This window comes from Megascapheus bottae, chromosome 30, assembly GCF_031878675.1.
Source record: "Megascapheus bottae isolate mThoBot1 chromosome 30, mThoBot2.hap1, whole genome shotgun sequence".
In the NCBI taxonomy this organism is placed as follows: domain Eukaryota; kingdom Metazoa; phylum Chordata; class Mammalia; order Rodentia; family Geomyidae; genus Megascapheus; species Megascapheus bottae.
In genome coordinates, this window is record NC_143538.1 from 8103884 (window position 1) to 8128498 (window position 24615).

The 24615-nt window shown below is 47.3% G+C and overlaps 2 protein-coding genes across 3 annotated transcripts in view; both read left to right on the top strand.

Moving 5' to 3' along the window:
- Positions 1 to 2032: 2032 nt before the first annotated feature.
- Positions 2033 to 10636, top strand: Lins1 (lines homolog 1). The gene is made up of 6 exons (XM_090321508.1): positions 2033 to 2532; positions 2629 to 2718; positions 4195 to 4336; positions 5357 to 5944; positions 7660 to 7831; positions 9806 to 10636. The coding sequence occupies exons 1-6, from the start codon at positions 2128 to 2130 to the stop codon at positions 10617 to 10619; spliced, it is 2211 nt and encodes a 736-aa protein (XP_090177634.1). The 5' UTR covers positions 2033 to 2127; the 3' UTR covers positions 10620 to 10636.
- An 8216-nt stretch (positions 10637 to 18852) lies between these two features.
- Cers3 (ceramide synthase 3) overlaps positions 18853 to 24615 on the top strand; it is a 44266-nt gene continuing 38503 nt past the window's right edge. Inside the window, exon 1 of one of the 2 annotated variants that reach the window (XM_090321534.1) lies at positions 18853 to 18924. The gene's annotated coding sequence lies outside the window, so the exon portion shown is untranslated. Of the gene's footprint in view, positions 18925 to 24088; positions 24376 to 24615 lie in introns of those variants that run through there. The other variant, XM_090321535.1, reaches the window with a different exon arrangement.

The following is a 24615-nucleotide window of genomic DNA, read 5'->3' on the forward strand; positions in this document are numbered from 1 at the left end:
CGGATTCGCGACAGTGAGAGGAGGCGCGTCGATAGGGGCGGGGACTCGTCTCTGATTGGTCTCTCTCACTTTTTTCCCCTCCTCCCCCGCGGTGACTTCCGAGACTCCGCCCCCTCCGGCGGAGGGACTCGAAGCGGTTGCTAAGAGACGCGGGGGGTGGTGGGCGGATAGGTTTTTCTGCGCATGCGGGTGTGGGAAAGGCTCGGCTTCGCGAGCGAGCGGAGTTACGGCGGCCGGGACGGGACACAGGCGCGCGCGCGCGCGAGAGAGAGCGAATGGCGGTGCCGAGGCCTTCATGGACTGACCCAGCTCCCTGACTGACAGGGGTTGAGTTCGGCGGCGAGAGAGGCTCGGGAAGCAGAGCGGGGGCCCTGCCGGCCCTCGCTTCTCGTGGAGGGTCCGTCACGGCTGCGCTCGGTGAGTGCGCGGGTCCGCTCCGACGACGGGCGGGCGCTCGGTCACGGGCCCCGCCGAGGCCTTTCCCTCCCCGGCCCGCGCGCCCCTCGTGTCCCGGTGAAGGCAGCGGGCGGCGGGGAATGCGAGGTGGGGCGAATTCGGACGTCTGTGCATTCACCGAGCCAGCCGCGGGCCGGCGGAGACCCGCGGAGCGCGAGTTCGGGGCCGTCCTGTGAGCTTTCGTCGAGGGCCTGGTTACCCCAAGGTTAAGAGAAGACAGACAGCGATGAGATCGGGTGTGACTCGAGCAGCCGCTGGAATGACACGGAGCTAGCCAAGCCAGGCCCCCGGGAAAGACGTCCGCGGGCGGTGCAACGCCTCTGGAGTTGGGGTGCGCGTCGCCGCCCACTGGGGCCGGGGTGCATCCTGAAAGCTCCTCATCGGAAGACCCCATGGCTAAAGCCTGCTGTATGATTTGGAGGTCCTTAGCCCAAAGATCTCCTCCGGAGGCCCCTCCTGAGCCCCTTAACCAACCGAAGCAGCCCTGCCGCTGGAACACCACCAGAGTGGAAGCACTGACAGTAAGGGGTGGGGGTGGGGTGGGGAGAGGGCGATCGGAAGTGAGAGGGAGGCCGGTTACAGACCTTGCAGGACTTCTTTGGCTCTGATTGTCTCCTATATGTGTCTGGGGAGTTGGTTGCTCAGCAGAGAAAACAGTCCTGTCCTGGGGAGCTAGATGACTGCAAATCCAGGCAAGAGGTGATGGTGTCTTAGTGTTTGTTCCAAGTGTTTCAGTACACTTCAGACATTCGGTTCCCTCCAAGGTGATCCAATAAAAGGGGAGGGACTATACAGAGAAAGTGTTTTAATGTATATGGAAAGTTAAGTACATACTGTCTCATTATGGTCTTCATACTCGTATTACAATTTCTACTTTGAGAAATTCAGCAATCAAGGGGCTGGGCATGATGGCCTATGCTTGTAAACTAGCCACTTAGTAAATAGGGGGATCACAATTCAAGGCCAGCCCAGGCTCCCACTTCACTGCTTGTAATCGTAGCTACATGGATAGTAGAGATCTGAAGGATCACAGTTCAAAGCCAGCTAGGACAAAGAGTTCAAGAGCTGCCTATCTCAATCAGTAAACATCCTAGCTACATAGAAAACTAGGGTGATCCTGGCAGTCCAATCCAGACCAAAGCAAAAAGATCGAGACTCTGTCTGAAAAATAACTAAAGGGATAAAGGGCTGAGCGAGTGATTCAAGTGGAACACCTTCCTAGCAAGCACAAGGCCCTTAGTGAAACCCCACACTACCAAAAAGCCAGCTGAGTGTGGTGGTGCATGTCTATAAATCCCAGCTGGTGCTGGCTAAAAGCATGAGACACTATCTGCAAAGTAACTTGAAACAGAGAGGGCTGGAGATGTGGCTCAGGTGGAAGAGCATCTGTCTAGGAAGTATGAGGTCCAGAGTTCAAATCTCAATGCCACCAAACAAACAGAAATTTCAGTGATCATCATCTACCTTTAGCTTAACACGTGGTGATAAAATAGGAACAGGTATTTTTTTTTCCCCTGTTGTTCCCTTGTGCGTGATAGTGTAATTTTCAAGTTGGCTTCTCTTCTTTCAGACTTTGCCGATGAAACATCAGAAAGACGTGTGCAACCTCTTAGCCCTCAGTGTTTACAGCTTGCTGTTGTCAACGGTCTTCTTTCCAGATACACTGGGGAAATGAAGATGGCCACATTCTGCGAAGTTCTAGGACAGTTATACCAGAAAGTACTTGGTGGAGCTCCACTTGATGGGGCGGTCCAGGATTATGCTTTTTATCTCAACCCAGCTTTCTCAGATCCTCTTTGCTCCATATCCCCCACCTTTGAATGGTCCAGCTCAGAGCATGTGCAGGGCAATCGCAAACCATCCTCAGTCAAGCTGACCGCCATTCCTGATATGCCTGTGTTTGTGGAGAGCCGTGCTCGGGTGAGCAGCGCCCGGGAGATGATACTCCTGCAGTTAACCGTGATGAAAACCATCATAACCAGGACTGCATCCCTCCACCCGGACAGCCATGCAAAGGAGAAGTACAGAGAGATAATTCAAATGCTTTTACAGTCGGCCGAAATCGATTCTAAAATGGTAGGCTGTTTTCTTCCAGAGATGAAGATATTTAACATAAATATTGTTTAAAAAATACTCTCCAGTGGTGATTTAATGCATTTTGTTTTCCAATAGATCTGCATGTTCCAAAACCCGGATAAATTATTGTCTCACATGGCCTCCCAGTGTCTGGCGTTGCTTCTCTATTTTCAATTGAGAGAGAAGGTAAGAAAAGTAACCAGATTTTGCTGTTGTTTTTGATATGATGTCTTCAGAGTTGCTCTTTGTCACCAGATGTCTTCAAGGTTTGTACTAATAAAGTATTTGCTTGCGAAATAAGTGATCAAAATGTCAAAAGTGTCAAGGGTTAGAGTCTTAAATACATAGTCAATCTTAATAAATCATATTCTTAGCTAAAGGGTTTCATATCACAGAGTTTTCTTTCTGTTCTTAAAACAAGTCTTCTCCCCTCACCAGCAACCCCCCCCCCAAAAAAAAAGGATTTAGGAACTTATATTTGAGATCAAGGCTGTTGGCATAAATTTGATTACAGAGTGAAAAATAATAGGAAATTCAATATCAGCTTGTTTCTCTCCTCTAGCTAGTTAATAAATTAAACATCTGCTCTTATATCGCTGTAAGGACTTGTTTCTTAAGATAGTATTTTTTTTCTGGGCCAAGCACAGTGATTCACACTTGCAGTCCTAGGTACTCAGGAGGCAGAGGTCAGGAGGATGCCAGCCTGGGCACACGTGTGAGATGTGAGACCCCTCCCCTCACTAGTTGTATGCAGTGGTGTACATCTGTCATCCTAACTACAGGGGAAGTGTAAATGTGCGAATCATGATCCAGACCAACCAAGACCTACACACAGAAACCCTATTCAAAAAACTGACAACACTCATGCATGTATAGACCCAGGAGCTGAGATCTGGAAAAATCTTGGTTCTCTAAAAGAAGCAACATGAAACAGGGTTGGAGGTGTGATTCAAATGATAGAGTCACAAAAGGTTAAGTGAAGCAAGCATGAAGCCCTGAGTTCAAACTCTGGTATGGACAAAAGAGAAAAAGAACAAAAGCAAAAATGGATGGTGATATAGTTTAAGTATCTAGCAAGTGCAGGGCCCTGAGTTCAAATTGCGATACTGCCAAAAATAATGATAGTTCTTCTGAATATAAAATGTGTTTTGTTTAAGTAAAAAATATTTGGAAAATGAAACAAAGCATAAAGAACAAAACAAAAATTGTACATCACTCCATCATCCATAAATAGTATTGCTAATACTTTCATAGTTTCATTTCTATGGCATATTGAATTTCTTGACTTAAAGAATGTGAGGATATTTGTTTTTGTGTCAGTATTGGGCCTTGAACTCAGGGCTTCCACTTTTATGCTCAGGGCTGGGACTCTACCACTTGAGCCACATCTCCACTTGCAGCTTTTTGCTAGTTAATTGAGAGTAAGGGTCTTACTTGCCCAGGCTGGGCTTTGAACTTTGATCCTCAGATCTCAGCCTCCTCAGTCGCTAGGATTACAGACATGAGCTCCTGGTACTCAGCAGTGTCTTCTTCTTTTTTAAATAATCATATATTATACTTCTTTCGGTAAACAGTGTCATCTATAGTTGTGTGTAGTAGGTAATTTGTAATTATAAAAAAATGTTGAGTTATAACTACCTTTCTTTATCAATTCATTTGTAGATACCATTAAGTAACTCCTGGATTACTTTTTGCCGAAAAACCCTTTCTGAATACCCTGAGACTGATGCAGTAATACATTGCCTCTGGACTCTTACGGCTGTAATCAAAGAAATCTTTAAAGACACGTATCCGCAAAAAGCAGGTATGGTCACATTAACATCTCACTATAGGAGCACTGCTAGTATACTGCACAGTGAAGCTTATTTTATGCCTTGTTGTTCTAATATGAAAACCTAGAGAATCTTTTTGTTTTACGATAACCACTTTTAAAATAAAAAAGGAATCACAGCTCACATGGGTAACGCTAGCTACTCAGGAGGCTGAGAATGGGAGGGTCACAGGTCAAGGCCAGTCTGGGCCTGACCCATGACTAATTGCCATGGGGCGTGCCTGCCGTGCTGAGCCACTTGGGAGGTGGAGACTGGGAAGATCATGGGTCAGGCCAAGAAGGAAGAAGAGTCTATGACTCACAAAGAAGCTGGACATGGTGGTACGCCCCCAGGCCTTGGCAGGAATCCAGACTCCCTCTCAGAAAACCATCCGTGAACAGCAGGGATGGAGGCATGGGTCAGTAGCAGACAGCCTGCCTAAAACAGCCGAAAGGCTTTTGAGTTCAAACTCCAGTGTTGCCCAGAACAGAAAAGCTTGTACGAACAATATTTAAAGCCTTTGTTATGCTATACCCTTCACACGGTCTGGTATAACGGATCCTTGTAAAGTGAACGTTCACCATAATCACAGTTGTTTCTGTGTCCTCATTGCCTTGTGTTATAGGTAAACATTCTGAATTTTTGTTTTCCAGTACTGGGGCTTGAACACAGAGCCTCATGCTTCTTGCTTGGCTTTTCCATGCAAGGTTGGTGCTCTCCTACTTGAGCTACACTTGCACTTCCAGCTTTTTGCTGGTTCCTTGAGAATAAGAGCCTCACAACTTTTCTGCCTGGCTGGCTTCAAACTGCAGCCCTCATAGCCTAGCCTCCTAAGTAGTTAGAATTACAGCCATAAGCTGCTGGTACCTGGCTAAAGGTAAGCCTTCTAAGTCTGGTTTTGGGTTTTGTTTTCTCATCTTAGAAAGTAGTTAGACATAAAAATTGCAGTATAAAATTGGGTTCAAGAAAGCTATTTTTCTTGTTGCATATGATTACTATTTTTATAATTGCAGAAATTCTAGAACAGTTCCTGACTCCTTTTGATACAACACTAGAAGTATTCTACAGTTCTATACTTTCCCAGCATTGTGAAAACTACCAGGACTCTTCTAAAATCATAAACAGCTTGATATATTTACTAGAATTGCTCGAACTTCTCGTAGCCTCCAGAAGCTTCCAGGAGTTGCATTTGAAGAGCCAAAGGATTGTGTTTTTGAAACCTTGTATTCTCAGTGTTCTCGCCTGGCCTGTCCAGGCTTTTGTCAAAAGGAAGTTGATCATATTCATCAAAAAATGCCTTATCCAAAAGGTGGGGGAAGATCTCTGCCGAGGGCCTGTGCCTGCCTCAGTGGCCCCAGACAGTCTTCTAGACATGGACACGTTGGCTTTAGCCGAGGCTGTTTTGCATGCTGTGCATCTGGGATTGTTAAAGAAGTTCTCTGTTCCGGGAAAGCGATCCTGCTTCGGAGGTGACGAGGTCCAGCCTGGATTGGGACGTACCTCTGGTCCAGATCTCGTGATCCTGAGAGCCGCAAGCTTGCTTACAGTGAAATCCTTAGAACTCAAGTTCCAAAACTCTACTTCAGCAAATGAAATGAGAGGTAATTCTCCAAACTCCTCTTGCATACAAAGTAATGTGCAATTGTTTTCTCTAGTAAAGTTGTTTGTAATTTTTCGATCTCAGGAGCAGCATAAATTGTTGTTTGTGGGCTTTTTTGATTGGTTGATTGGTTTTGGTTAGCTGTCCAATCAGAGGCTCAAACCTAGGGTCCTTTGCTCTCACTTTGTTTCTTTGTTCATGGCTGGAGCTCTGCCACTTGAGCTGTACCTCCAGCATTTAGCTGATGAATTGGAGATAGAGTCTTGTACACTTTTCTACTTGGTCTGGCTTTCATTCTTGATTCTCATATATCTCAACCTCCTGAGAAGCTCGGTTTACAGGTATCAGCCACCAGTGCCAGCTTATAGTTAATAAATACCTTTTCAGAGATAGAAAGGCAGGAAGAGAGACAGAGAGAGAGAAAGAAAATAAGTAAGCATGTGAACTGAAATGAATTTAAATACGAAACTTTTAGGGACTAAATACCTATACCATAATGAGTGCCTTAGGTTTTACACAAGTTGCTGTTAAAGTCATTACAAAACGTGGTAAGACAATTGTTTAAATATGTATAGTTTTTTTTTAACTTACATTATCATAAAGTCTCAGTATATATATATATTTATAATATGGGAATTAGAAAGTGAAACTAATATATAAGAAGTTATACTGACAAGGAAATTCTTGCATGTAATTTCCAAGAAATATAATTTTCAGTACAGGTGTTGGGGAAGACAAGTCCTGCATTGCCCTTGAGAAACCAAAGCAGTAAATATTTCTCAACAATCTGTATTTTTAAAGATATCCAAATTGTAACTAGTGATTTCCCACAATTACCACTGAGCTTTTTACAATTCTGTGTAGTTACAATTTACAACACTAGGTGGCACCTGTGAACATAATTCAGATTTTTACATTATAGTTGAATCACCTAAGAGCAATTGGATTTTTAGCTCAATAGCAAATGTCTTTGTTATTTTGAAGCCAATTTTTTTGTGTCTTTGATGGCATTTGCAGCTTTAGTATCTGAAGGAGAGATCTTGGTTTTCTTTTTTTTTATGCATCTGCTGGTACCAAGGCTTGAACTTGAGGCCCTTAGACTCTCCCTCAATTTTTTTCTCTCATAACTGGCACTCTGCTCTTTGAGCCATGCCTCCAGTTCTGGCTTTTTTGCTCATTAAATAGAGATGGAATCTCTTAGGATTTGTCTACTCAGGCTGGCATCAAACTCTGAGCCTCACATTTCAGCCTCCTGAGTAGGTAAGGAGCCACCAGTTCCTGAAACATGAGTTGCTTTGCTCACTTATGTCTATACTTTTCAGTCATGTGATGTCTCATACACATACCTAGTTACTTGAAGTCGTGGCAAATAGATGACCTGACTCAGCATGTTAAACAAACGTTATTCATAAATCAGTTTATTTCTCTGCGCCTCAGTTTCCTCACTTGTAAAAACAGATCATCCCCAATTCACAGCCCTTCTCTAAAGGGGTGTGTTTTGATCATGCATCATAAGGTGCTGTGATCCTAGAACGTCGTGTGTATTGAGAGGATAGAGTGGGGTCGGGAAGATTAGGGAGAACAATGGAAGAGGTGACCGTGATCGGGATGCATTGACTCATGGACTACGTAAAGATAATAAGAGTAGATACAGGCAAGGTGTTATTCATGTGTCATTAGCTGTTGCCTGGCCTTGACATTTTGCCTCTTTTGAAGCTGACCTACAGAGGTTCATGTCCAAGTTACTGGCCTTCCTAAAGCCTCAGCTTCAGCCGGGTCTGCAAGAGCACAATCCATGTGAGTGGCTGTCCAGGGTCTTCATCGAGCAAGATGATGACATGCTGGAGGCCGCCAAAGCATCCCTGGGCATCTACCTGAAGCTGACCAGGTAACTGCAAACTAACCACTGGGTTACATGGGAACAGTCAGAGAATGTGCTGGGAAGAGGGTGGAATCTGTGGTTTCCGATTTCTTTTTTTGCTTCTGGGATTGGGCCTTGGGGCCTCACCACTGCTAGGCAGGTGCTTGACTGCTGAACCATACTCCCAGTCCTTAACGGGGTCTTGTTATTTTGTTTTTCATTCCCCACCCATGCCACCTTTGGCTTTCCATGGTTGCCTAAAGCGACAAAGCAGTCTTGCAATGACAGGGATGTCCCACCATGCCCTTTCTTCCACTGAGAGTCTCATGAACTATTTTTGCCCAGAACTATAGTTTTCTTGATTTAAACTTCCTATGCAGCTAGGATGATAGGCACGTGCCACCTTGACTAGGTGGTGGTGGTTGTGAAAGAGTCTAGTGAACGTTAGGGGGACTCATGGGGGGTGGGGATAAGCCTGCTGAGTAGCTAGGATTACAGGCATAATCACCAGTACCTAGCTCCAATTCCATTTCTTAACCTGCCTTAGGCAAAAATGTAATGAGGTTTGTGTTATTCTGAGAACAGAACTAGATCAGGATCTACAAACCTAAGTTCTTATGTAGTTACTACCTCTGTTTTCCCTGTGGTCGGGGCAGGCTACTTATGTTTCTCCTTTAACAATTGAGACCATCTTTTTATCTTGAAGACTGAATTTTCTGTAACTGTGTTAAATTTCTATAAGCTGGGCACTGGTAGCTCAGGACTATATTTTTAGCTACTGAGAAGTTTGAGATGTGAGGTCATTCATCCTGCAAAGGCAGCCCAGGCAGTAAGTCTGTGAGATTCGCATCTCCAATGAATGAACGTAGTAGAGTGCCAGCTTTGAGCACAAAGCCAAGCAAGAGTGCAAGGACTTGAGTTCCAAGCCCCAGTAGTTGCTTCTGTGAGATGATTTTCACTTCGTTAAACCGATGTATTCGTACTTAGTCAAAGGAGCTATTTCAAATGTCCACTTTAATTTGCATTTGCATATGTGGGTTACTGCTTCATAAAGGTTGGTTATGGAGTTCTGTTGTTTACCCAAACAGCTGTACTGTGGCAGTTTCATCTTGTGGCAGATATCTGTAATTGCTTACAAAGTTAGTAACTGATGACCTCTCCCCTCCCCTCCCCCCCTTCTGCTCTGCTTTATTAAAGCTCTAAAGTATTTGCTCTATTTCTATGTCTACTCTTGGCCTGGGAGAAAGGGGTTTCTTTTAACAACCCACTGCGTAGCATTGTACTTCCAGTATTTAGTATATTCCAACAGTGCTGGCTGTGGGCACTTTTAAACTGCTAGCATTTGGGGCCAGTTTTCAGAAGGTTCTAATCAAGAACACAGAATTCTTGTGTGTGATTTGAGTTGGGCCCAAAGACAGTTTTGGACTGAATACATGCATGCCAAGAAGAATGCATCTTAATTGTACTCAAAATGGGCTTAGTCTTCAGGTTTTAATATGTAAGTTTCTCATTGTCTTTAGCATCATTTCAGTATCTCCAGAGAAATATATTTTCATGGCATTCATTTTTTTTTTTAAAGCTGGTACTAGGGCTTGAATTCAGGGCCTGAGCACTATCCTTGAGTTTGTGTGGAAAAGAATTGGTTTGGATTTTTTTTTCCTTTTAAGGTAATACATAGATTAAAGAGTAATCTGATGGGTAGGGTGGTTCACCCTGAAATCCTAGCTCCTCAGAAGATCTGAGGATCAGGATCCAGAGCCTGCCCAGGAAAACAAATCTGTGCAACTTTCATTTCATCTCTAATTAACCAGCAAAACGCTGGAACTGGAAGAGTGATGCAAGTGGTAGAGTGCCAGCTGCGAGAAAGTTGAGGGAGAAAGAGCTCAAGGCCTTGAGTTTAAAGCCCCAGGACGGGCACCAAAAAAAAAAAAAGTATTCCGACAGGTGAGTATGGTGTGGGAATTATTGTGACTCTGGTTTCTCAATTATCTTCATTTTCAGAGTCTGTGATGCTAACGAACATGGGACCCAAGAAAAGGAAACCTGGACCCGTCACACACATGAAAATGGCTATAACCCTCACTGTGTTTTCCTCTTCTTCTCCCGAAGTATAGGGTTTGATTGTACAGTTCTTCTGGACTTCTTGATTTCCTCAGAGACCTGTTTTCTTGAGTACTTTGTGAGATATTTAAAATTACTTCAAAAAGACTGGGATAACTTCTTTGCTGTTTGCAAGTTCTTTGATGCATCAGAATGTCACAGTCAGGTTCCCTCATGGATCCAAGACAGAAGCACAAAACTGACAGCACCTCATTGTTTGAGTGCTTCTCAGAGTCACTCCAGGGCTTCTTCATCTGAGGTCTTGAGGCCAGCTGATGATTCTCCTGAACCACTGGCTCAGGCTGTGACGACCCACACCAGAACCCATCCATCCTGGGCTTCTCGAAGTCTGGTGGCTTATGACAACTCTGATGATTCTGAAGCAGAATCCACAGACCAGTATCTAGCTCACAGTAAGCAGACATCTTTACCCCAAGAAGCAGTTAAGAAAATTCAGGACTTAACGGGAAGGAGTAGGGATGCAAATGGACGTAGTCTGGAGACTCAGTCAAAGCTGCTGGTTCTGAAGGAATCTGATACTCCCTCCTCCCTTGATTGTGTGCTGGAAGTGGGGACATTTTACAGAATAGCAAGATGCTTTGAAGAGCTACAACATGCCATCTACCGTTTACAAAAGAGAAATCTCTTTCCATATAATCCAGCTGCACTTTTGCGTTTGTTAAAACATATAGAGGACATGTATAATAAAATGTGAATCTTCTAGAAATGGGATACATTCTTCCTCAGATAATAGTACTGAAAAAGCATGTTCTAAGAGAAGTCTTTTTGTCGTGGATGCAATCTGAAAAAGAAAACAGGCTGCCACATGAAGGACAGCCTCTACTTTCTGTCATTTGGGTGGTTAATTGCATTAAAGAGTCTTAAAGACTTTCGTATCCCAGCTGGTTTCAAATCAAAATCCTCAGTAGCTAGGATGACAGGTGTGAGCCATGGATACCTGGCTTGCGCATGATTTGTATTCATTTATTTTCAGTAATTATAAGGTTCTAGCTCAGAGCTTTGACCTCGCTGTGTATGCTCTTCACCACGTGAGCTACACCCACTCAAAAGTACAGTTATGTTGTGTAAATATTTGGTATATATTTATGGGTTACTATAATTTGGTGCCATTCTGTAATATATAATGGCCAAGTTAGAGTAAATAGTCTTCTCATCCCCACAAATATTTTCAATTCTGGGTGGTGGGAACCTTCAAGCACTTCCTGTCGTTATTTTGAAGTGTATCTGCTGATATAGGCCAGAATTACCTTTCTGTGCTGTGGAATATTAGAATAATTTCTGTGCCAAGTGTACTTTGGTCCTTATTTTCCAGCCTCTCCCCTTTTGTCCTAGCTATGCCCTCTCCTTGACCGGCTTTTTGCTGTCTAACTTTTTAGCTTTTACATGTGAGTGAGAATCTACAGTGTTTGTCCTTCTATGTCTAGCTCACCTCCCTTAATGTAAAGCTTTTCTTTGTAGTGAAATAATCATTGTGTATTCCTAGTGGAGTCTTTATCTCGGGTGTTGTGGTTAGAGCACTAAACAGTCTGTAGGTAGCTTTGACATACCTATTTGCTTAATGGATATGTGAAATGATTGGTGGATGTGAGACTCATGAGTGGAAAAGCCGAGCAAGCATACCAAGGGTAACGAGTCCTGGTAAATACTCCAATTAGACAGACAAACAAATAGACAAATAGATGAGATAGATTGATTTCTGGGAGCAGAGAATAAATTTCTGTGTGTGTGTGTAAGGAAATCATAGTGGGGGTTGACCTGAGGGGCCTGAAGTAGAATATTGGCCATTCAGGAGGCTGAGATCTGAGGATCGTACTTGTAAACTAGCTTGGGTAAGAAAGTCAAGCCCTAGTACCGGTACAAAAATACAAAAAGGAAATGTTACCTCTCATACATCTTTTTGTTCCGTGTGATGAATAACTTTATGGTAACAAGTTTCCTTGAGAAGGAAAGAAGCTGAATGTCCCTGAGGGGGTCATATGTGTCGAATGGGTTCCAAGTCCGGCAGACGTGCCTTGCTGTACACTTGATGAGATTGGCGAGACGCCACCCCCTCTAGAATGAGGGACAAACTGAGCTTCCAAGAGTGCTGAGTGGTAGTACTTCAGCATTTCTTCATGTCTAATTGATTTGTGGGTCTGTGTCAGTTAAGCTGGGTGAACACGTACGCCAAACCCTACCCTTGCTAAACCTTAAACCTTCTCCTTCCATTCGGGAAAAGATGTTGGGACTGAGGTCAGTTTTTCACTCTAGGCTCTTCTGGGTGAGTGAATGTACTCATCCTCCAGACTACAAAAGAGTACAAGGAGGAAGGGCTGCCTACCCACTGTGTGCGCGCTTGACTCAAGGTGCCTGGGATATACGAAATCAGCTGGATTCCAGTCCTTGGGAAATCAGGCCCAGAGCCCTCTAACCACAGTGAGAGAAGTCTCATCCATCCCATGTACCCACCATGACTGGCCTTTCCGAACATCCAGAACCTGGTCTCGGGTTAGATTCCAACACTGAACAAACAGTGCCTGTCCACCCAGTGTGTTCCCAGTGGACTCGTGGGAAACAATCTAGCCTCCTCCCTGTAAAAACAAGTGAGCACAGACAGCCATGATCTTGCTCTTACTTGTTTTAACTTGGAGCACAGGAGATACAGAAACTTGCATATGTAGCTGCACAGCTAGTTGAACTTTTAGAATAGCCACCTACGATGTGGGCACAACATCATCAGTGACTCACAGAAGTCCTTCTTTGACTTTCCAGTCAGGATCCCCTCCTCAAGGGAGGATACACATTAGCTTTACCTGCTGGTTTCATTTTATGTATAAAATTGGAATCTGGGTCTATGGATACTTTTGTTTCTAGCTTCTTTTATTCAAGTCTCATTTTTTTAAGCTAATTAATACTAGGCAACGATAACTCACAACCGTAATCCTAGCTACTCAGGAGGCTGAGATCTGAGGATCACAGTTCAAAGCTAGCCCAGACAGGAATGTCTAAGACTTAATTTCAGTTAACCAGCAAAAAGTCAGATGTGACTATGTGTGATTCAAGTGGTAGGGCATCAACCTCGAATGAAAAAAGCTAAAGGAAAACATTCAGGCTCTGAGTTCAAGCCCTAATACAGGCAAAAAAGGGAAAAATAAAAGTATATTTTGGCTACTACTAGCAACATATTGCTTTGGACTGCTGGATTATCTGCAGCACACTCGGGGTACTTGGATGTAGAGGGTGACAAATGTGATGGATAAGGCCCCAAACAGGTTTGACAGGGCCTTGTGCAACTGGGCCCAACCTGCTTCTCCAGCCCACTTCTGCTTCTTCCACCCACTGTTCAGCAGCTCAACCTTTTGTGATTATATAGTCATTTATCAATCATCCATTATGGAGTGAAGATGTCTGAGGAGTCTCCACCATTTCTTTCTGGCCATGTGATTTAATCAGCTGTGTGTTCTCACCACATTGCTCTGTCTCCTAGGCTATTTTAATGCTATTGTCTTTGAGTCTCCAGTCACCAGTCCTCTTATTTGTTGGCTTCTTTCTCCACTGTCCCCACTGGCTAGTAATGGGAGCAACATGAGGCCCCCCACAAATAACTGAGTAAGGGAGACAGGATTCGTCTCCAAGAACTTCAAAATCTCCTGGGGAAAAGAAACACCAAGGGAGTTGTAAATGTGGATTACACTGCACTACTTAGACACTGCCCAGTATTGTAAGTGCTCCTCAGACTCCTGGTAATAAAATTAGAAGGTGGGCTCTATTAAAAGCCCTGTTTTGTTTTGTTTTTTTTTTCAGAATATTTTGTTTTTCACACCTGGGAACTAAGCCCAGCCTTACGCTGGCAAAGCAAGTACTCTTCCACTTAAATCACATCCTCAGCCCATTTTGCTTTTATTATTAAAAAAAAAATTCAGATAGGGTTTTTGAGCCACTTTTGCCTGAGCTAAGCAAGATCCTCCAGTCTGGAGACCGGAAGACCAGTAATTACATGCATATATCACCACACCCTGCAGATAAAGAGATTAAGAAATTTACCTAAGATCATCCGACTGGTAACGTAGGAGAGCTGAGGTAAAAAAAAAATCTAGGTAGGCTGGTTCCAGCATCCTGTCATTCTCTGTTCTGTGTCCTCAAATCACAAAGTGATGGAGTTTACTATTCAAATGGAAGCTGTGTCTGTTTCGATCTGAGTGGTATGGATTGGTGATATGCTAACTCATATTAGAAAAGCATGTTAAAAAGCTAAATGTCAATGACTTGTAAGCCTAGCTGCTAGAAGCCTGAGATCTGAGGACTGCCAACATGTAAGAGTTATATCCCATTCACTAGCAAAAAGCCAGAAATGGAAGTGTGGCTCAATCCATAATTAAGCGAAAAAGCTAAGGGACAGCACTAAGTCCCTGAATTCAAGCCCCAAGTACTGGCACCAAAGATTTAAAAAGTGGTGGGGAGGGGGGCAAGAAGGGGGATTAAGCTCAGATTATCCACAACTCTAGGGTACCCATGCTAAGGGATTATGACACCAAAGAACGGAGAGCTACTGTTTGAGTAAGTAACTTCTATGGAAATACAAGATTAGAAGGACAAGCAAAGAGATTGCAAGTATCTGTTGCAGATATTCCTTGGAACTAGAGTAAGGGACATGGAGAAAGAAGACCCAGGCCTTCTGACTGAATTCCACATCTGGCTCCTCCCCTTCCCACTATGAGCATAGCAAAGAAGCAACAAGATAGTCGAGATACAGCAGGAAAGGAAGAAGCACGCAGTTAACTCAGACTGAGTAGGCAGAGAAAGCTAAATCCTCTCTAGGATGAAGAAAGCAAAGCAGCAGGCAGAAGGCTCAGCACTCTGGTATACATAATCACATTCTACCCAGGGGTAGTAGGTGAAAAGCCTACCTAGGAAAAACTGCTCAAACCAGCCATGGTAGTGCACAACTACAATCACAATACTTTGGAGGTCAAGGTAGAACGATCCTGCATCTGAGGCCAACCTGAGCTACAGAATGAGACCCTGTCTACAAAACCAAGCCAAGAAAACAAAAGCAAAGCCCAATTACCTCCAGATCCCAGGCCCTATTCCATGCAGCTTAAGTGCAAGGGAGGAGGAAAAACCCACAGGGTTTTCTCCTAACTTGTGTTCTTTGCACTTGGTGTATCATTAGCACTTTGAGAGATATCTCCAGGGCACAGAAAGGCTTGGAACAATACTATCAAGGCAGAAACGACTGACCCACAAACACCTGCTTGGACACAGACATGAGCTGGTGACCACCCTGTCACCTCTTTCTCTATGTATGAACCCTTCACCCTGCACTACCCAACCTACTGCAGAGGCAGCTTTTGACCTCCAAGGTGTTTTGGAAACATGACCTACATACTGAACTTTGATTGGTATTAACATGACAATATATAAATTTTCCTTATCTTGCAAATGGCCATTTGAAAACAATAGTTGGTGAAATGACTATCTGGCTGTATTACCCTAGGTCAGAGGAGCAAACCAGTTCCCAGGCTAAATAAAACTCTTCACAGCCAATGTCATGTGCCACCTCTTAATTGTAAAGATCATGAATGTATTTATTGTTTACAGTTAAGTTGAAGAAAACTAACAGTAAAGCTGGGTGCTGGTAGCTCATGCCTTTAATCCTAGCTACTCAAGGCTGAAATATGAGGATCAAGATTTGAAGCCAGTTCAGGCAGAAAAGTCTGAGACTCATCTCTGATTAACCAGAAAGAAGCTAGAAGTTGAGTCCTGGCTGAAGTGGTAGAGCATCAGCCTTAAGTGAAAAAGCTAAGGGACAGTGCCCAGGCCTAGAGTTCAAATTCCAGTACCAGCACCAAAAACAAACAAAAACAGAGCAATCAAAAAAAATCAACAGTGATTTTCTTCATAAATTTTCAACTGAGTGAGACTTACAAGTCATTAGAATAAACTATATTGATGTATCATTGTGCCTGCTATGGATTGTATTTTTCCTTTTCAAGAGTTTTGCTTGATTTTTACAGTACATTTGGTTTGTTTTCTCTGGGACTTAAGCATTGAGAACTGACTTCAGTGTAGAAAAGCTCAAGAGTTTCAAAATAGAGCCTGCATGAACACTGAAGGAGATAATATTTAAAACAAGGGGATTTCTTGAACCACAATTCCTTGAGTGCTGATTGGCATGTCTGGGTGGGTTTTGTTTTGTTTTGTTTTGTTTAATTCTTTAAGTTTCCTGCCAGACAAAATCCTCAATTGAGGCCCAGGGGTATGAACAGAATAGCAATACATTTGGGATTACTAGTGATTTTTGGTTTTTGTGTTTAATTATTCAACAAATTATAAGAAAGTCTCTAAATCATTTGGCATTGTTGTTTGTTTCCTGATGATACATCAACGAGTACTTCCATAGACTAAAACTCATTGTTTTGTACTTTTTCTTTTAAGCTCCCCCCACCCAAGTTTGCTGGGTTTTGTCCCCCTTCCCTATAACCAGCTGCCAGTGGAACATGCCTATAATTCTAGCTACTCAGGAGGCTGAGATCTAAAAATCAAGGTTCCTAGCCAGCTGAGCAGATAATCTTTGAGACGCTCAGCTCAAATTAACCAGCAAAGAGCCAGGACTGGAGTAGTGGCTCAATTAGTAGAGTGCTCAATTAGTAGAGTGCCAGCCAGAGGTAGTGTGAGTTCAAGCCACAGTACCATCACAATAAAAATAAAGAAGGAAGGAAGGAAGGAAGGAAGGAAGGAAGGAAGGAAGGAAGGAAGGAAGGAAGGAAGGAAGGAAGGTTTGGTCTCCTTATTTAGTACATTGTTGACAAACAGATCTTTTTTGTTTGGTCTGTGATGTTTGTTCTTTGCTTAAATATGGAATATGGCCCGTCTTTTGGGGGAGGGAGGGCCTTAGGGATGGAACACAGGGCCCCATACACAAATAGCCTGATTCTCTGGAAAACTTAGAGTATATCAACATAGGCAAGAGAATATCAGCAACCTATCAGTTGGGGACTTGGAAATAGATCAGAAGTAAGCACATTACACCTCCTGGGTTGATAAAACAGAAAAGAGCCAGCAGGATTTCATCCCAGACATTTCTTTAAACAATCTTGTGAAAAGTCAATAAACACCATTGCTTACTTTGTTCTTTAATAGTCTGCTATCGGCCACAGCGTAGGGCCATCACCAGGGACAACGTGTCATTCTGGTAGTTGTGGGTCAGTGGTGACACCCACTGTGGGAGGTTAGGCTCTCATACCTGTGTGCCACCCAGAACACCAATATGTATGCTGGAACCCTGACTCATCTGAGGTTGTTCATTCTCCCTGTGTTGCTAGAATTAGCAACCAGTTGCAGAAGAGCCAACCAACCCAAACCCTACCAGTATCTAGAAGAAGAGGATAGGGGGGCACCAAAAGCTTTGAGTGAATTGGAATTTGAACTCCAGGCCTTGTCTGCCTTTTCCTTAGCAAGGTGCTTTGTTACTTCAACCTTTTTAGTGGAGAAACAGTAGTGTCGTGGGTTTGCCAGTACCACGGAGCACGTGCAAGCGAAGGAAACGATTCTCGATCGTTATTCTCTTGCTTGCTCCCATCTCACACGATTTACCCTTTGGAGAGATGGGGTCAATGATGAAGGACACAGATTCAAACCCCCGGTGCCACCCACGCTGGCTCTCTTAGACAATCCATCCAGCCCCCACCAGGGATGCAGGGTGACCAAGACAAGTCTGCTGAGATGACTGTGGTCAGGAGAGAGAGGGCCCGCGGCCCAGTGCTGAGGGCCTCCGGGCCTGCCTGCGCCCGGGCCCCGAGCGGCCTGGCCCGGCCCACCGCCTGCGCCCGGGCCCCGAGCGGCCTGCACGCCGGCCCAGCGCCTGCGCCCGAGCCCCGGAGCGGCCTGGCCTGGCCCACCGCCTGCGCCCGGGCCCCGAGCGGCCTGCACGCCGGCCCAGCGCCTGCGCCCGGGCCCCGAGCGGCCTGCACGCCGGCCCAGCGCCTGCGCCCGGGCCCCGAGCGGCCTGCACGCCGGCCCAGCGCCTGCGCCCGAGCCCCCCAGCGGCCTGCACGCCGGCCCAGCGCCTGCGCCCGAGCCCCGGAGCGGCCTGGCCTGGCCCACCGCCTGCGCCCGAGCCCGGAGCGGCCTGGCCTGGCCCACCGCCTGTGCCCGGGCCACCGCCTGTGCCCGGGCCCTGGAGCAGCCTGGCCCGGCCCACCGCCTGCGCCCGGGCCCCCAGCGGCCTGCACGCCGGCCCGCCGCCTGCGCCCGGGCCCCGAGCGGCCTGCACGCCGGCCCAGCGCCTGCGCCCCGGCCCCGAGCGGCCTGCACGCCGGCCCGCCGCCTGCGCCCCGGCCCCGAGCGGCCTGCACGCCGGCCCGCCGCCTGCGCCCGGGCCCCGAGCGGCCTGCACGCCGGCCCAGCGCCTGCGCCCCGGCCCCGAGCGGCCTGCACGCCGGCCCAGCGCCTGCGCCCGGGCCCCGAGCCGCCTGCACGCCGGCCCGCCGCCTGCGCCCGGGCCCCGAGCGGCCTGCACGCCGGCCCAGCGCCTGCGCCCGGGCCCCGAGCCGCCTGCACGCCGGCCCGCCGCCTGAGCCCGGGCCCCGAGCGGCCTGCACGCCGGCCCAGCGCCTGCGCCCGGGCCCCGAGCCGCCTGCACGCCGGCCCGCCGCCTGCGCCCGGGCCCCGAGCGGCCTGCACGCCGGCCCAGCGCCTGCGCCCCGGCCCCGAGCGGCCTGCACGCCGGCCCAGCGCCTGCGCCCGGGCCCCGAGCCGCCTGCACGCCGGCCCAGCGCCTGCGCCCGGGCCCCGAGCGGCCTGCACGCCGGCCCAGCGCCTGCGCCCGGGCCCCGAGCCGCCTGCACGCCGGCCCAGCGCCTGCGCCCGGGCCCCGAGCCGCCTGCACGCCGGCCCAGCGCCTGCGCCCGGGCCCCGAGCCGCCTGCACGCCGGCCCGCGCGCGGCCCTCCCAGGATGCACCGCGGCGCCATCTCCATGCCTTCGAGGACGGCCCTGCGGGGACCGGGGACTGGGAAGGTGAGCCAGCCAGGGCTGCCGCCGGGCCTGTGCCCTGCACAGCACTCCGAGGGGAGCGGAGGCCGCGTTCAGCCAGGCCGCTCCTGGGCCCGCTGTCCCTGCACAGCCGGAGGCTGTCTCTACGGCTCCCAGTGGGCCCACACAGGCGGAGGCCCCGACCCGTGGTCCCGGTGCAGGCCCAGTCCCAGTGCCCTGATCCCCGCAGAGGCCCAGTCCCAGTGCCCTGATCCCCGCAGAGGCCCAGTCCCAGTGCCCTGATCCCCGCAGAGGCCCAGTCCCCGTGCCCTGATCCCCGCAGAGGCCCAGTCCCCGTGCCCTGATCCCCGCAGAGGCCCAGTCCCCGTGCCCTGATCCCCGCAGAGGCCCAGTCCCCGTGCCCTGATCCCCGCAGAGGCCCAGTCCCAGTCCTCTGATCCCCGCAGAGGCCCAGTCCTAGTCCTCTGATCCCCGCAGAGGCCCAGTCCCCGTGCCCTGATCCCCGCAGAGGCCCAGTCCCCGTGCCCTGATCCCCGCAGAGGCCCAGTCCCAGTGCCCTGATCCCCGCAGAGGCCCAGTCCCCGTGCCCTGATCCCCGCAGAGGCCCAGTCCTAGTCCTCTGATCCCCGCAGAGGCCCAGTCCCCGTGCCCTGATCCCCGCAGAGGCCCAGTCCCCGTGCCCTGATCCCCGCAGAGGCCCAGTCCCAGTGCCCTGATCCCCGCAGAGGCCCAGTCCCAGTGCCCTGATCCCCGCAGAGGCCCAGTCCTAGTCCTCTGATCCCCACAGAGGCTCTAAGGCCTCATCTCTGTGGTCCAGGCTCAGGCCGAGGCCCGGTCCCTCTGATCCTGACATAGGCCCAGTCCTAGTGCTCTGATCCCCACAGAGGCCCAGTCCTAGTGCTCTGATCCCCACAGAGGCTCTAAGGCCTCACCTCTGTGGTCCCAGTGCAGGCTGGGGCCCTATCCTCTGGTCCAGGTTCAGGCTAGCGTCCTGGTGCCTGTGGTCCCAGTTCAGGCTGAGGCCTGGTCCCTGCGGTTCTAGCGTAGAGTGAGGCCCAGTTGTGTGGTCCCCTGAAGGTTGTGTCTGGTCCTATGGTCCTAGTGCAGCAGAGGCCCCATCCCCTGGGCCCCTTGCAGGCCAACATCTGGTCCCTAAGGTGCTCACGTAGACTGCGGTCTAGTCCTGTGGGTCCCTGTACTCCCCATCTAAGTCTAAGGCCTGGTCCCTCTGGTACTCCTACTGATAGATGATGCTTTGTCCTTACAGTCGTCTCCCCCCCACACCCCCAGCAGACCCGAGTCAGCAATTTTTTTTTTTTTTTTAGTAGGACGTACCTTTGCAGTAGGAATACCTTACCTGGAATACTAATGATTTACATGGTTGAAACTGAGTAGACCTGAGTGGCATTGTTGTACATTAACTTTAAATAGTATTAGCATGGCATGCATTTGCATATAATTATGTTATCATCTCTGACATGTAAGGATTACAATGTGTGGAATCGACGTGGCAGGTATCAGTTGTGGAGACTTAGCCATTCTATCAGGAAACTATGCATGATTTCCTCTTCTACTGGTAAATGTAGCCACACAGATCTTGGCTTTATTTTGTCCCTGATAAAACCCAGCAGAATTGTTTACAGTCCAAGAATTCTATTCCAGATACTATATACTATATATTATACTTTCTTGTAAAGCTTAGGATCTATATAATACTACATTCTTGAGGTTGGGGGAGTTTTATTATTGACAGCCAGGCAATTTTCTTTCCTTCCTCCCTCCCTCCCCTCCCCTCCCTTCCCCTTCCTTCCTTCCTTCCTTCTTTCCTCCCTTCCTTCCTTCCTTCCTTCCTTCCTGTCCCAAAGATTAAACGTAGGACCTGTGTATACTAAGCCAGCATTCCACCACTAAACATTTCCCAACCTCTTTGTTTTGACACAATATTTTTAACTTTTTCTTTTTTTTCTTTTTTTGCCAGTCCTGGGCTTGAGCTCAGGGCCTGAGCACTGTCCTTGGACTTTCTCAAGGCTAGAACTCTACCACTTGAGCCTCACTACCCTTTTGGTTTCTTTTTCTATGTATGTGGTACCCAGGAATCGAACCTGGACCTTCAGGCAAGCACTGTACCACTAGGCCAAATTCTTGGCCTCAATATTTTTAACTTTTAAATTGCAATGCTAATTCTTATATTTGTGCATTTTATTGATTGGCTGATTAGTTGGCTAATTTTGATTTCAAGGATTTAAGTAGCTAAACATTTGTGCTATTATTTATAGGAGATACTATATTTTTCCCACTAGAAAATTGAGTTAAGAGTTGATTCAAAGCATAACCTGCATTGTTGGTTGCCATAAGTTCCCTGCCTCCTCCACCTCACCCCTATTCCTGTTTTTTGATGTAAAATGTTCTAGATGGGTACTAGAGTATTTCACTTTGGAAACTTAGCACCTAGCTGGCTGTACATAAACTCATTAGATTTGTAATGTGTTCCCTTTTCTCCTATAAGACAGCACACTAGCACCATGCATAATGGTCGGTTTGACAGAGGTGTGATACTTCTTCAGATACAATGAATCATTCACTGGCTAGTGATAAAAGTTAATTTATATTCATGAGGACTCAGAATGCAGTCATTTACTGCTGAAGTTCACTCATACAGTAACACAGTTAGTAGGACCTAGAAGAAATGACACCTTTCTTTGCCTCTTGCTCTGTCATACTTCCAAGACTTCTCTCTCTCCTCTTAAGAAGGAGGTGATAAATTACTGTACCTGTATGAATAAGAAAGGAATAAGCTAGGCACTGATGGCTTATGCCTGTAATACTAGCTACTCAGGAGGCTGAGATCTAAGTGTAGCAGTTCAAAACCATCCAGAGAAGATACATCTGAAAGACTCTTATTTCCAATTAACAAACAAAATTGCTAAAAGTGGAGGTGTTACTCAAGTGGCAGAATGCTAGCTTTGAATGAAAAAGCCAAGCACATGCATGAGGCCCTGAATTATGGCCTGGTACTGGCACAAAGGAGGCGGGGAAGAGAGAGAGAGGAAGAAAGAAGGACAATCAGACAGACAGCGACAGAGACACACACAGAGAAAGGAATTACCTGTTTGTTTCAGCCCCATGGCACCCTGGGGGTACCTCTTGGAGCTGCTGCCATAGATACACTAGGTCCATCCTTGGGTCCTCAGCTCCCACAGAAATCTTCCGCAGCAAATTTTCAGGAGTCCTCCCTTGCCTCTCTGTAGGGTCTGCTGTGTGCATGTCTCTTGTCACAGTTGTCCCTGAGGAAGAGAAAGAACTACACAACTTGAGAGTGACTTAAGAAAGATGGTTAGGGGGCCGGGAGTTTGGCCTAGTGGTAGAGTGCTTGCCTAGCATGCACGAAGACCCGGGTTCAATTCCTCAGTACCATATACATAGAAAAAAGCCAGAAATGGTGCTGAGGCTCAAGTGGTAGAGCTCTAGCCTTGAGAAAGTCCAAGGACAGTGCTCAGGCCCTGAGCTCAAGCCCAGGACTGGCAAAAAAAAAAAAAAAAAAGAAAGATGGTTAGGGCTCTGGTAGAGATTCTCTTAGCATGGACAAGGCCCTGGCTCCCATCCCCTGCACAACATTCAGAAAGTGAGTCAACTTCTTCTGATCCTGCTCACTGGGGCTGAACTGTGCATTCATAGTCCTGCCTGGTGGGAATATTGCATTCCATCAGTCGATAACTTAATACAAACGAGAAAATGTGGTTCTGCAATGCTTTGTTGACTTGCCTCATTCTGAGAGAGGAAATGCAGAACAGGGTTCAAAAGGATTATCTTCCCTGGATATCCATGGAGTGAACATGAGTGGAGATGCTGGCAACTTAGGGATGTGATGGTGGCAGGGTGGGGGTGGGGGCGTGCGATCGCTGTCAAACAGCTATGTACTGTGATAAGCCCTGGCGGGTGACAAGGCCACAGCAAGGTTAGCCTCTGGAGGGTTTGGATAGTGGAGGTAACAGGCACAAGAATGTCAGGCCATACCTACTGAGGTATGGTGACAGACGTCAGCTCAGAGCAGTTGGTGGTGGGCTGGGGGTGGGGGTTGAAAGACGTCAGAGAAGACAGCCTTAAAAGCCGCCCAAGGGTAAGGGCACAAGCCGCTGGCTTGTTCTGCAGTAGGAAGGAACAAAAGGAGACACAGAAACAGTGGATGGTGGGCGACAAGCCTGCTAGAGGAGGGGTCAGCTCAGGAGTTTGGTCTGGATCTTGTAGGAAGCTGGCAGAGGGAAATGAGAAAGCAGGCAAGTTTTAAGTAGGAAGTCAAGCAGACAGTCAAGGAGCAGGCAAGCAAAGTGGCTTCATCCTTCTGGGTGGCCTGTTGACTTCACAAGCCACACATGAGGTGACTTGTGAAAGGTTTCCTACTGTCAAAGCTCTTTGAAATCACCCCAGCCCAGAGTGGTTTCTTCTTCAGTGAAAAAGAGTGCAACACCTCAAAACACAATGTAAAATGTCCACTCACACTTGCCTTTGACATGGATGTGGTCCATGCAGACCGAAACCATATTCATTTCATGATATGCACAGGCTTGTCTTTGTGTTGATTGGTCTCCAAGACTGATACAAACTTTTTAAAAATGCCAAGAAAAATCCATCTGATGGCTCTCAAAAGAGAAAATGGTATAGATAACCAGATAGCCTAGTGAAACCCAGCCAAAGATGCTTGAAAAAAAGAACAGAGGAAGGAGGGCAGGAGTGGAGATTCAGTAGAGGAGGTGGATTTGTTCTATGTATCCCATGTGAAAGTGTGGAAATATCACAATGAAACCCTGTCATGTTGCAAATTCATGCTGATTCAGAAACAAAAAAAAAGTTGACAGACGATTTTTAAAAATCACTATGTAGTTCAAAAGAGGCATTTTTTTTTTCTTTTCAATGACGAGGAAACACGCAGAGAAAGTTTTGTGGTGTCATGTGGAGATGTGGCTAGAGAAAAGCCAGGCTGGATTTGCAGTTATTAGAGGATGCCGTAGTTGTCAAACCAGCTCAGAGCAGGGAACAGAGTTGTCCAAGGGCTTTTCTCCCAGCCAGCCTCTTCCTCTAAGTATAAACACCGAGATTGTCCCGGCCACTGGCGAATTCATTGCTAAGCGTCCCCAAAAAGGCAAAGAGAGAGAGAGAGAGAGAGAGAGACAGTTGATGTTGCTGTGACTCAGAGCCTGACCCAACTCCAGTTTTCTCCTCTCCTTGTGGTGAAACAGGAAGCCAGGAAGAACCTGCAGGGTGCCATCCAGTAGCCAGCAGCGCTGCCTCACGTGACTGATTGCCCACAGTCAGAAATCTTGACTTGCAACTTTGCAGGGTGGGTCCCTGAAAGAACACATCAGAGCTCAGGTTAGAGATGAGGTGTGTTACTCTCGGATGAGAACACAACTGACCGGGACGCTGGAAGCCTCTTTCTGACAGCTGCTCACAGAGCCAGGGACATCTTTTGTGGACCAGGTAGGGCTGGCTTGTTGCTAGCATTTGGGAGCTTTCAAAGAAGGTGGCCTCACTTGCAGGAGGGTGGGGGGAAGAGTTACAATCTGATGAAAATGTCCAGGTTTTGTGATACAGTGGAGAAGTCACAGAGACTTGGAACTCTAAGAGTTTGGCTCCAGTAGAAAGTTCAGGCCGAGGCTAAATGGCTCTGTCTGACCTGTACTAGTTGCTCTTTGGTGAGTTTAAGCTGACTGATGGAAA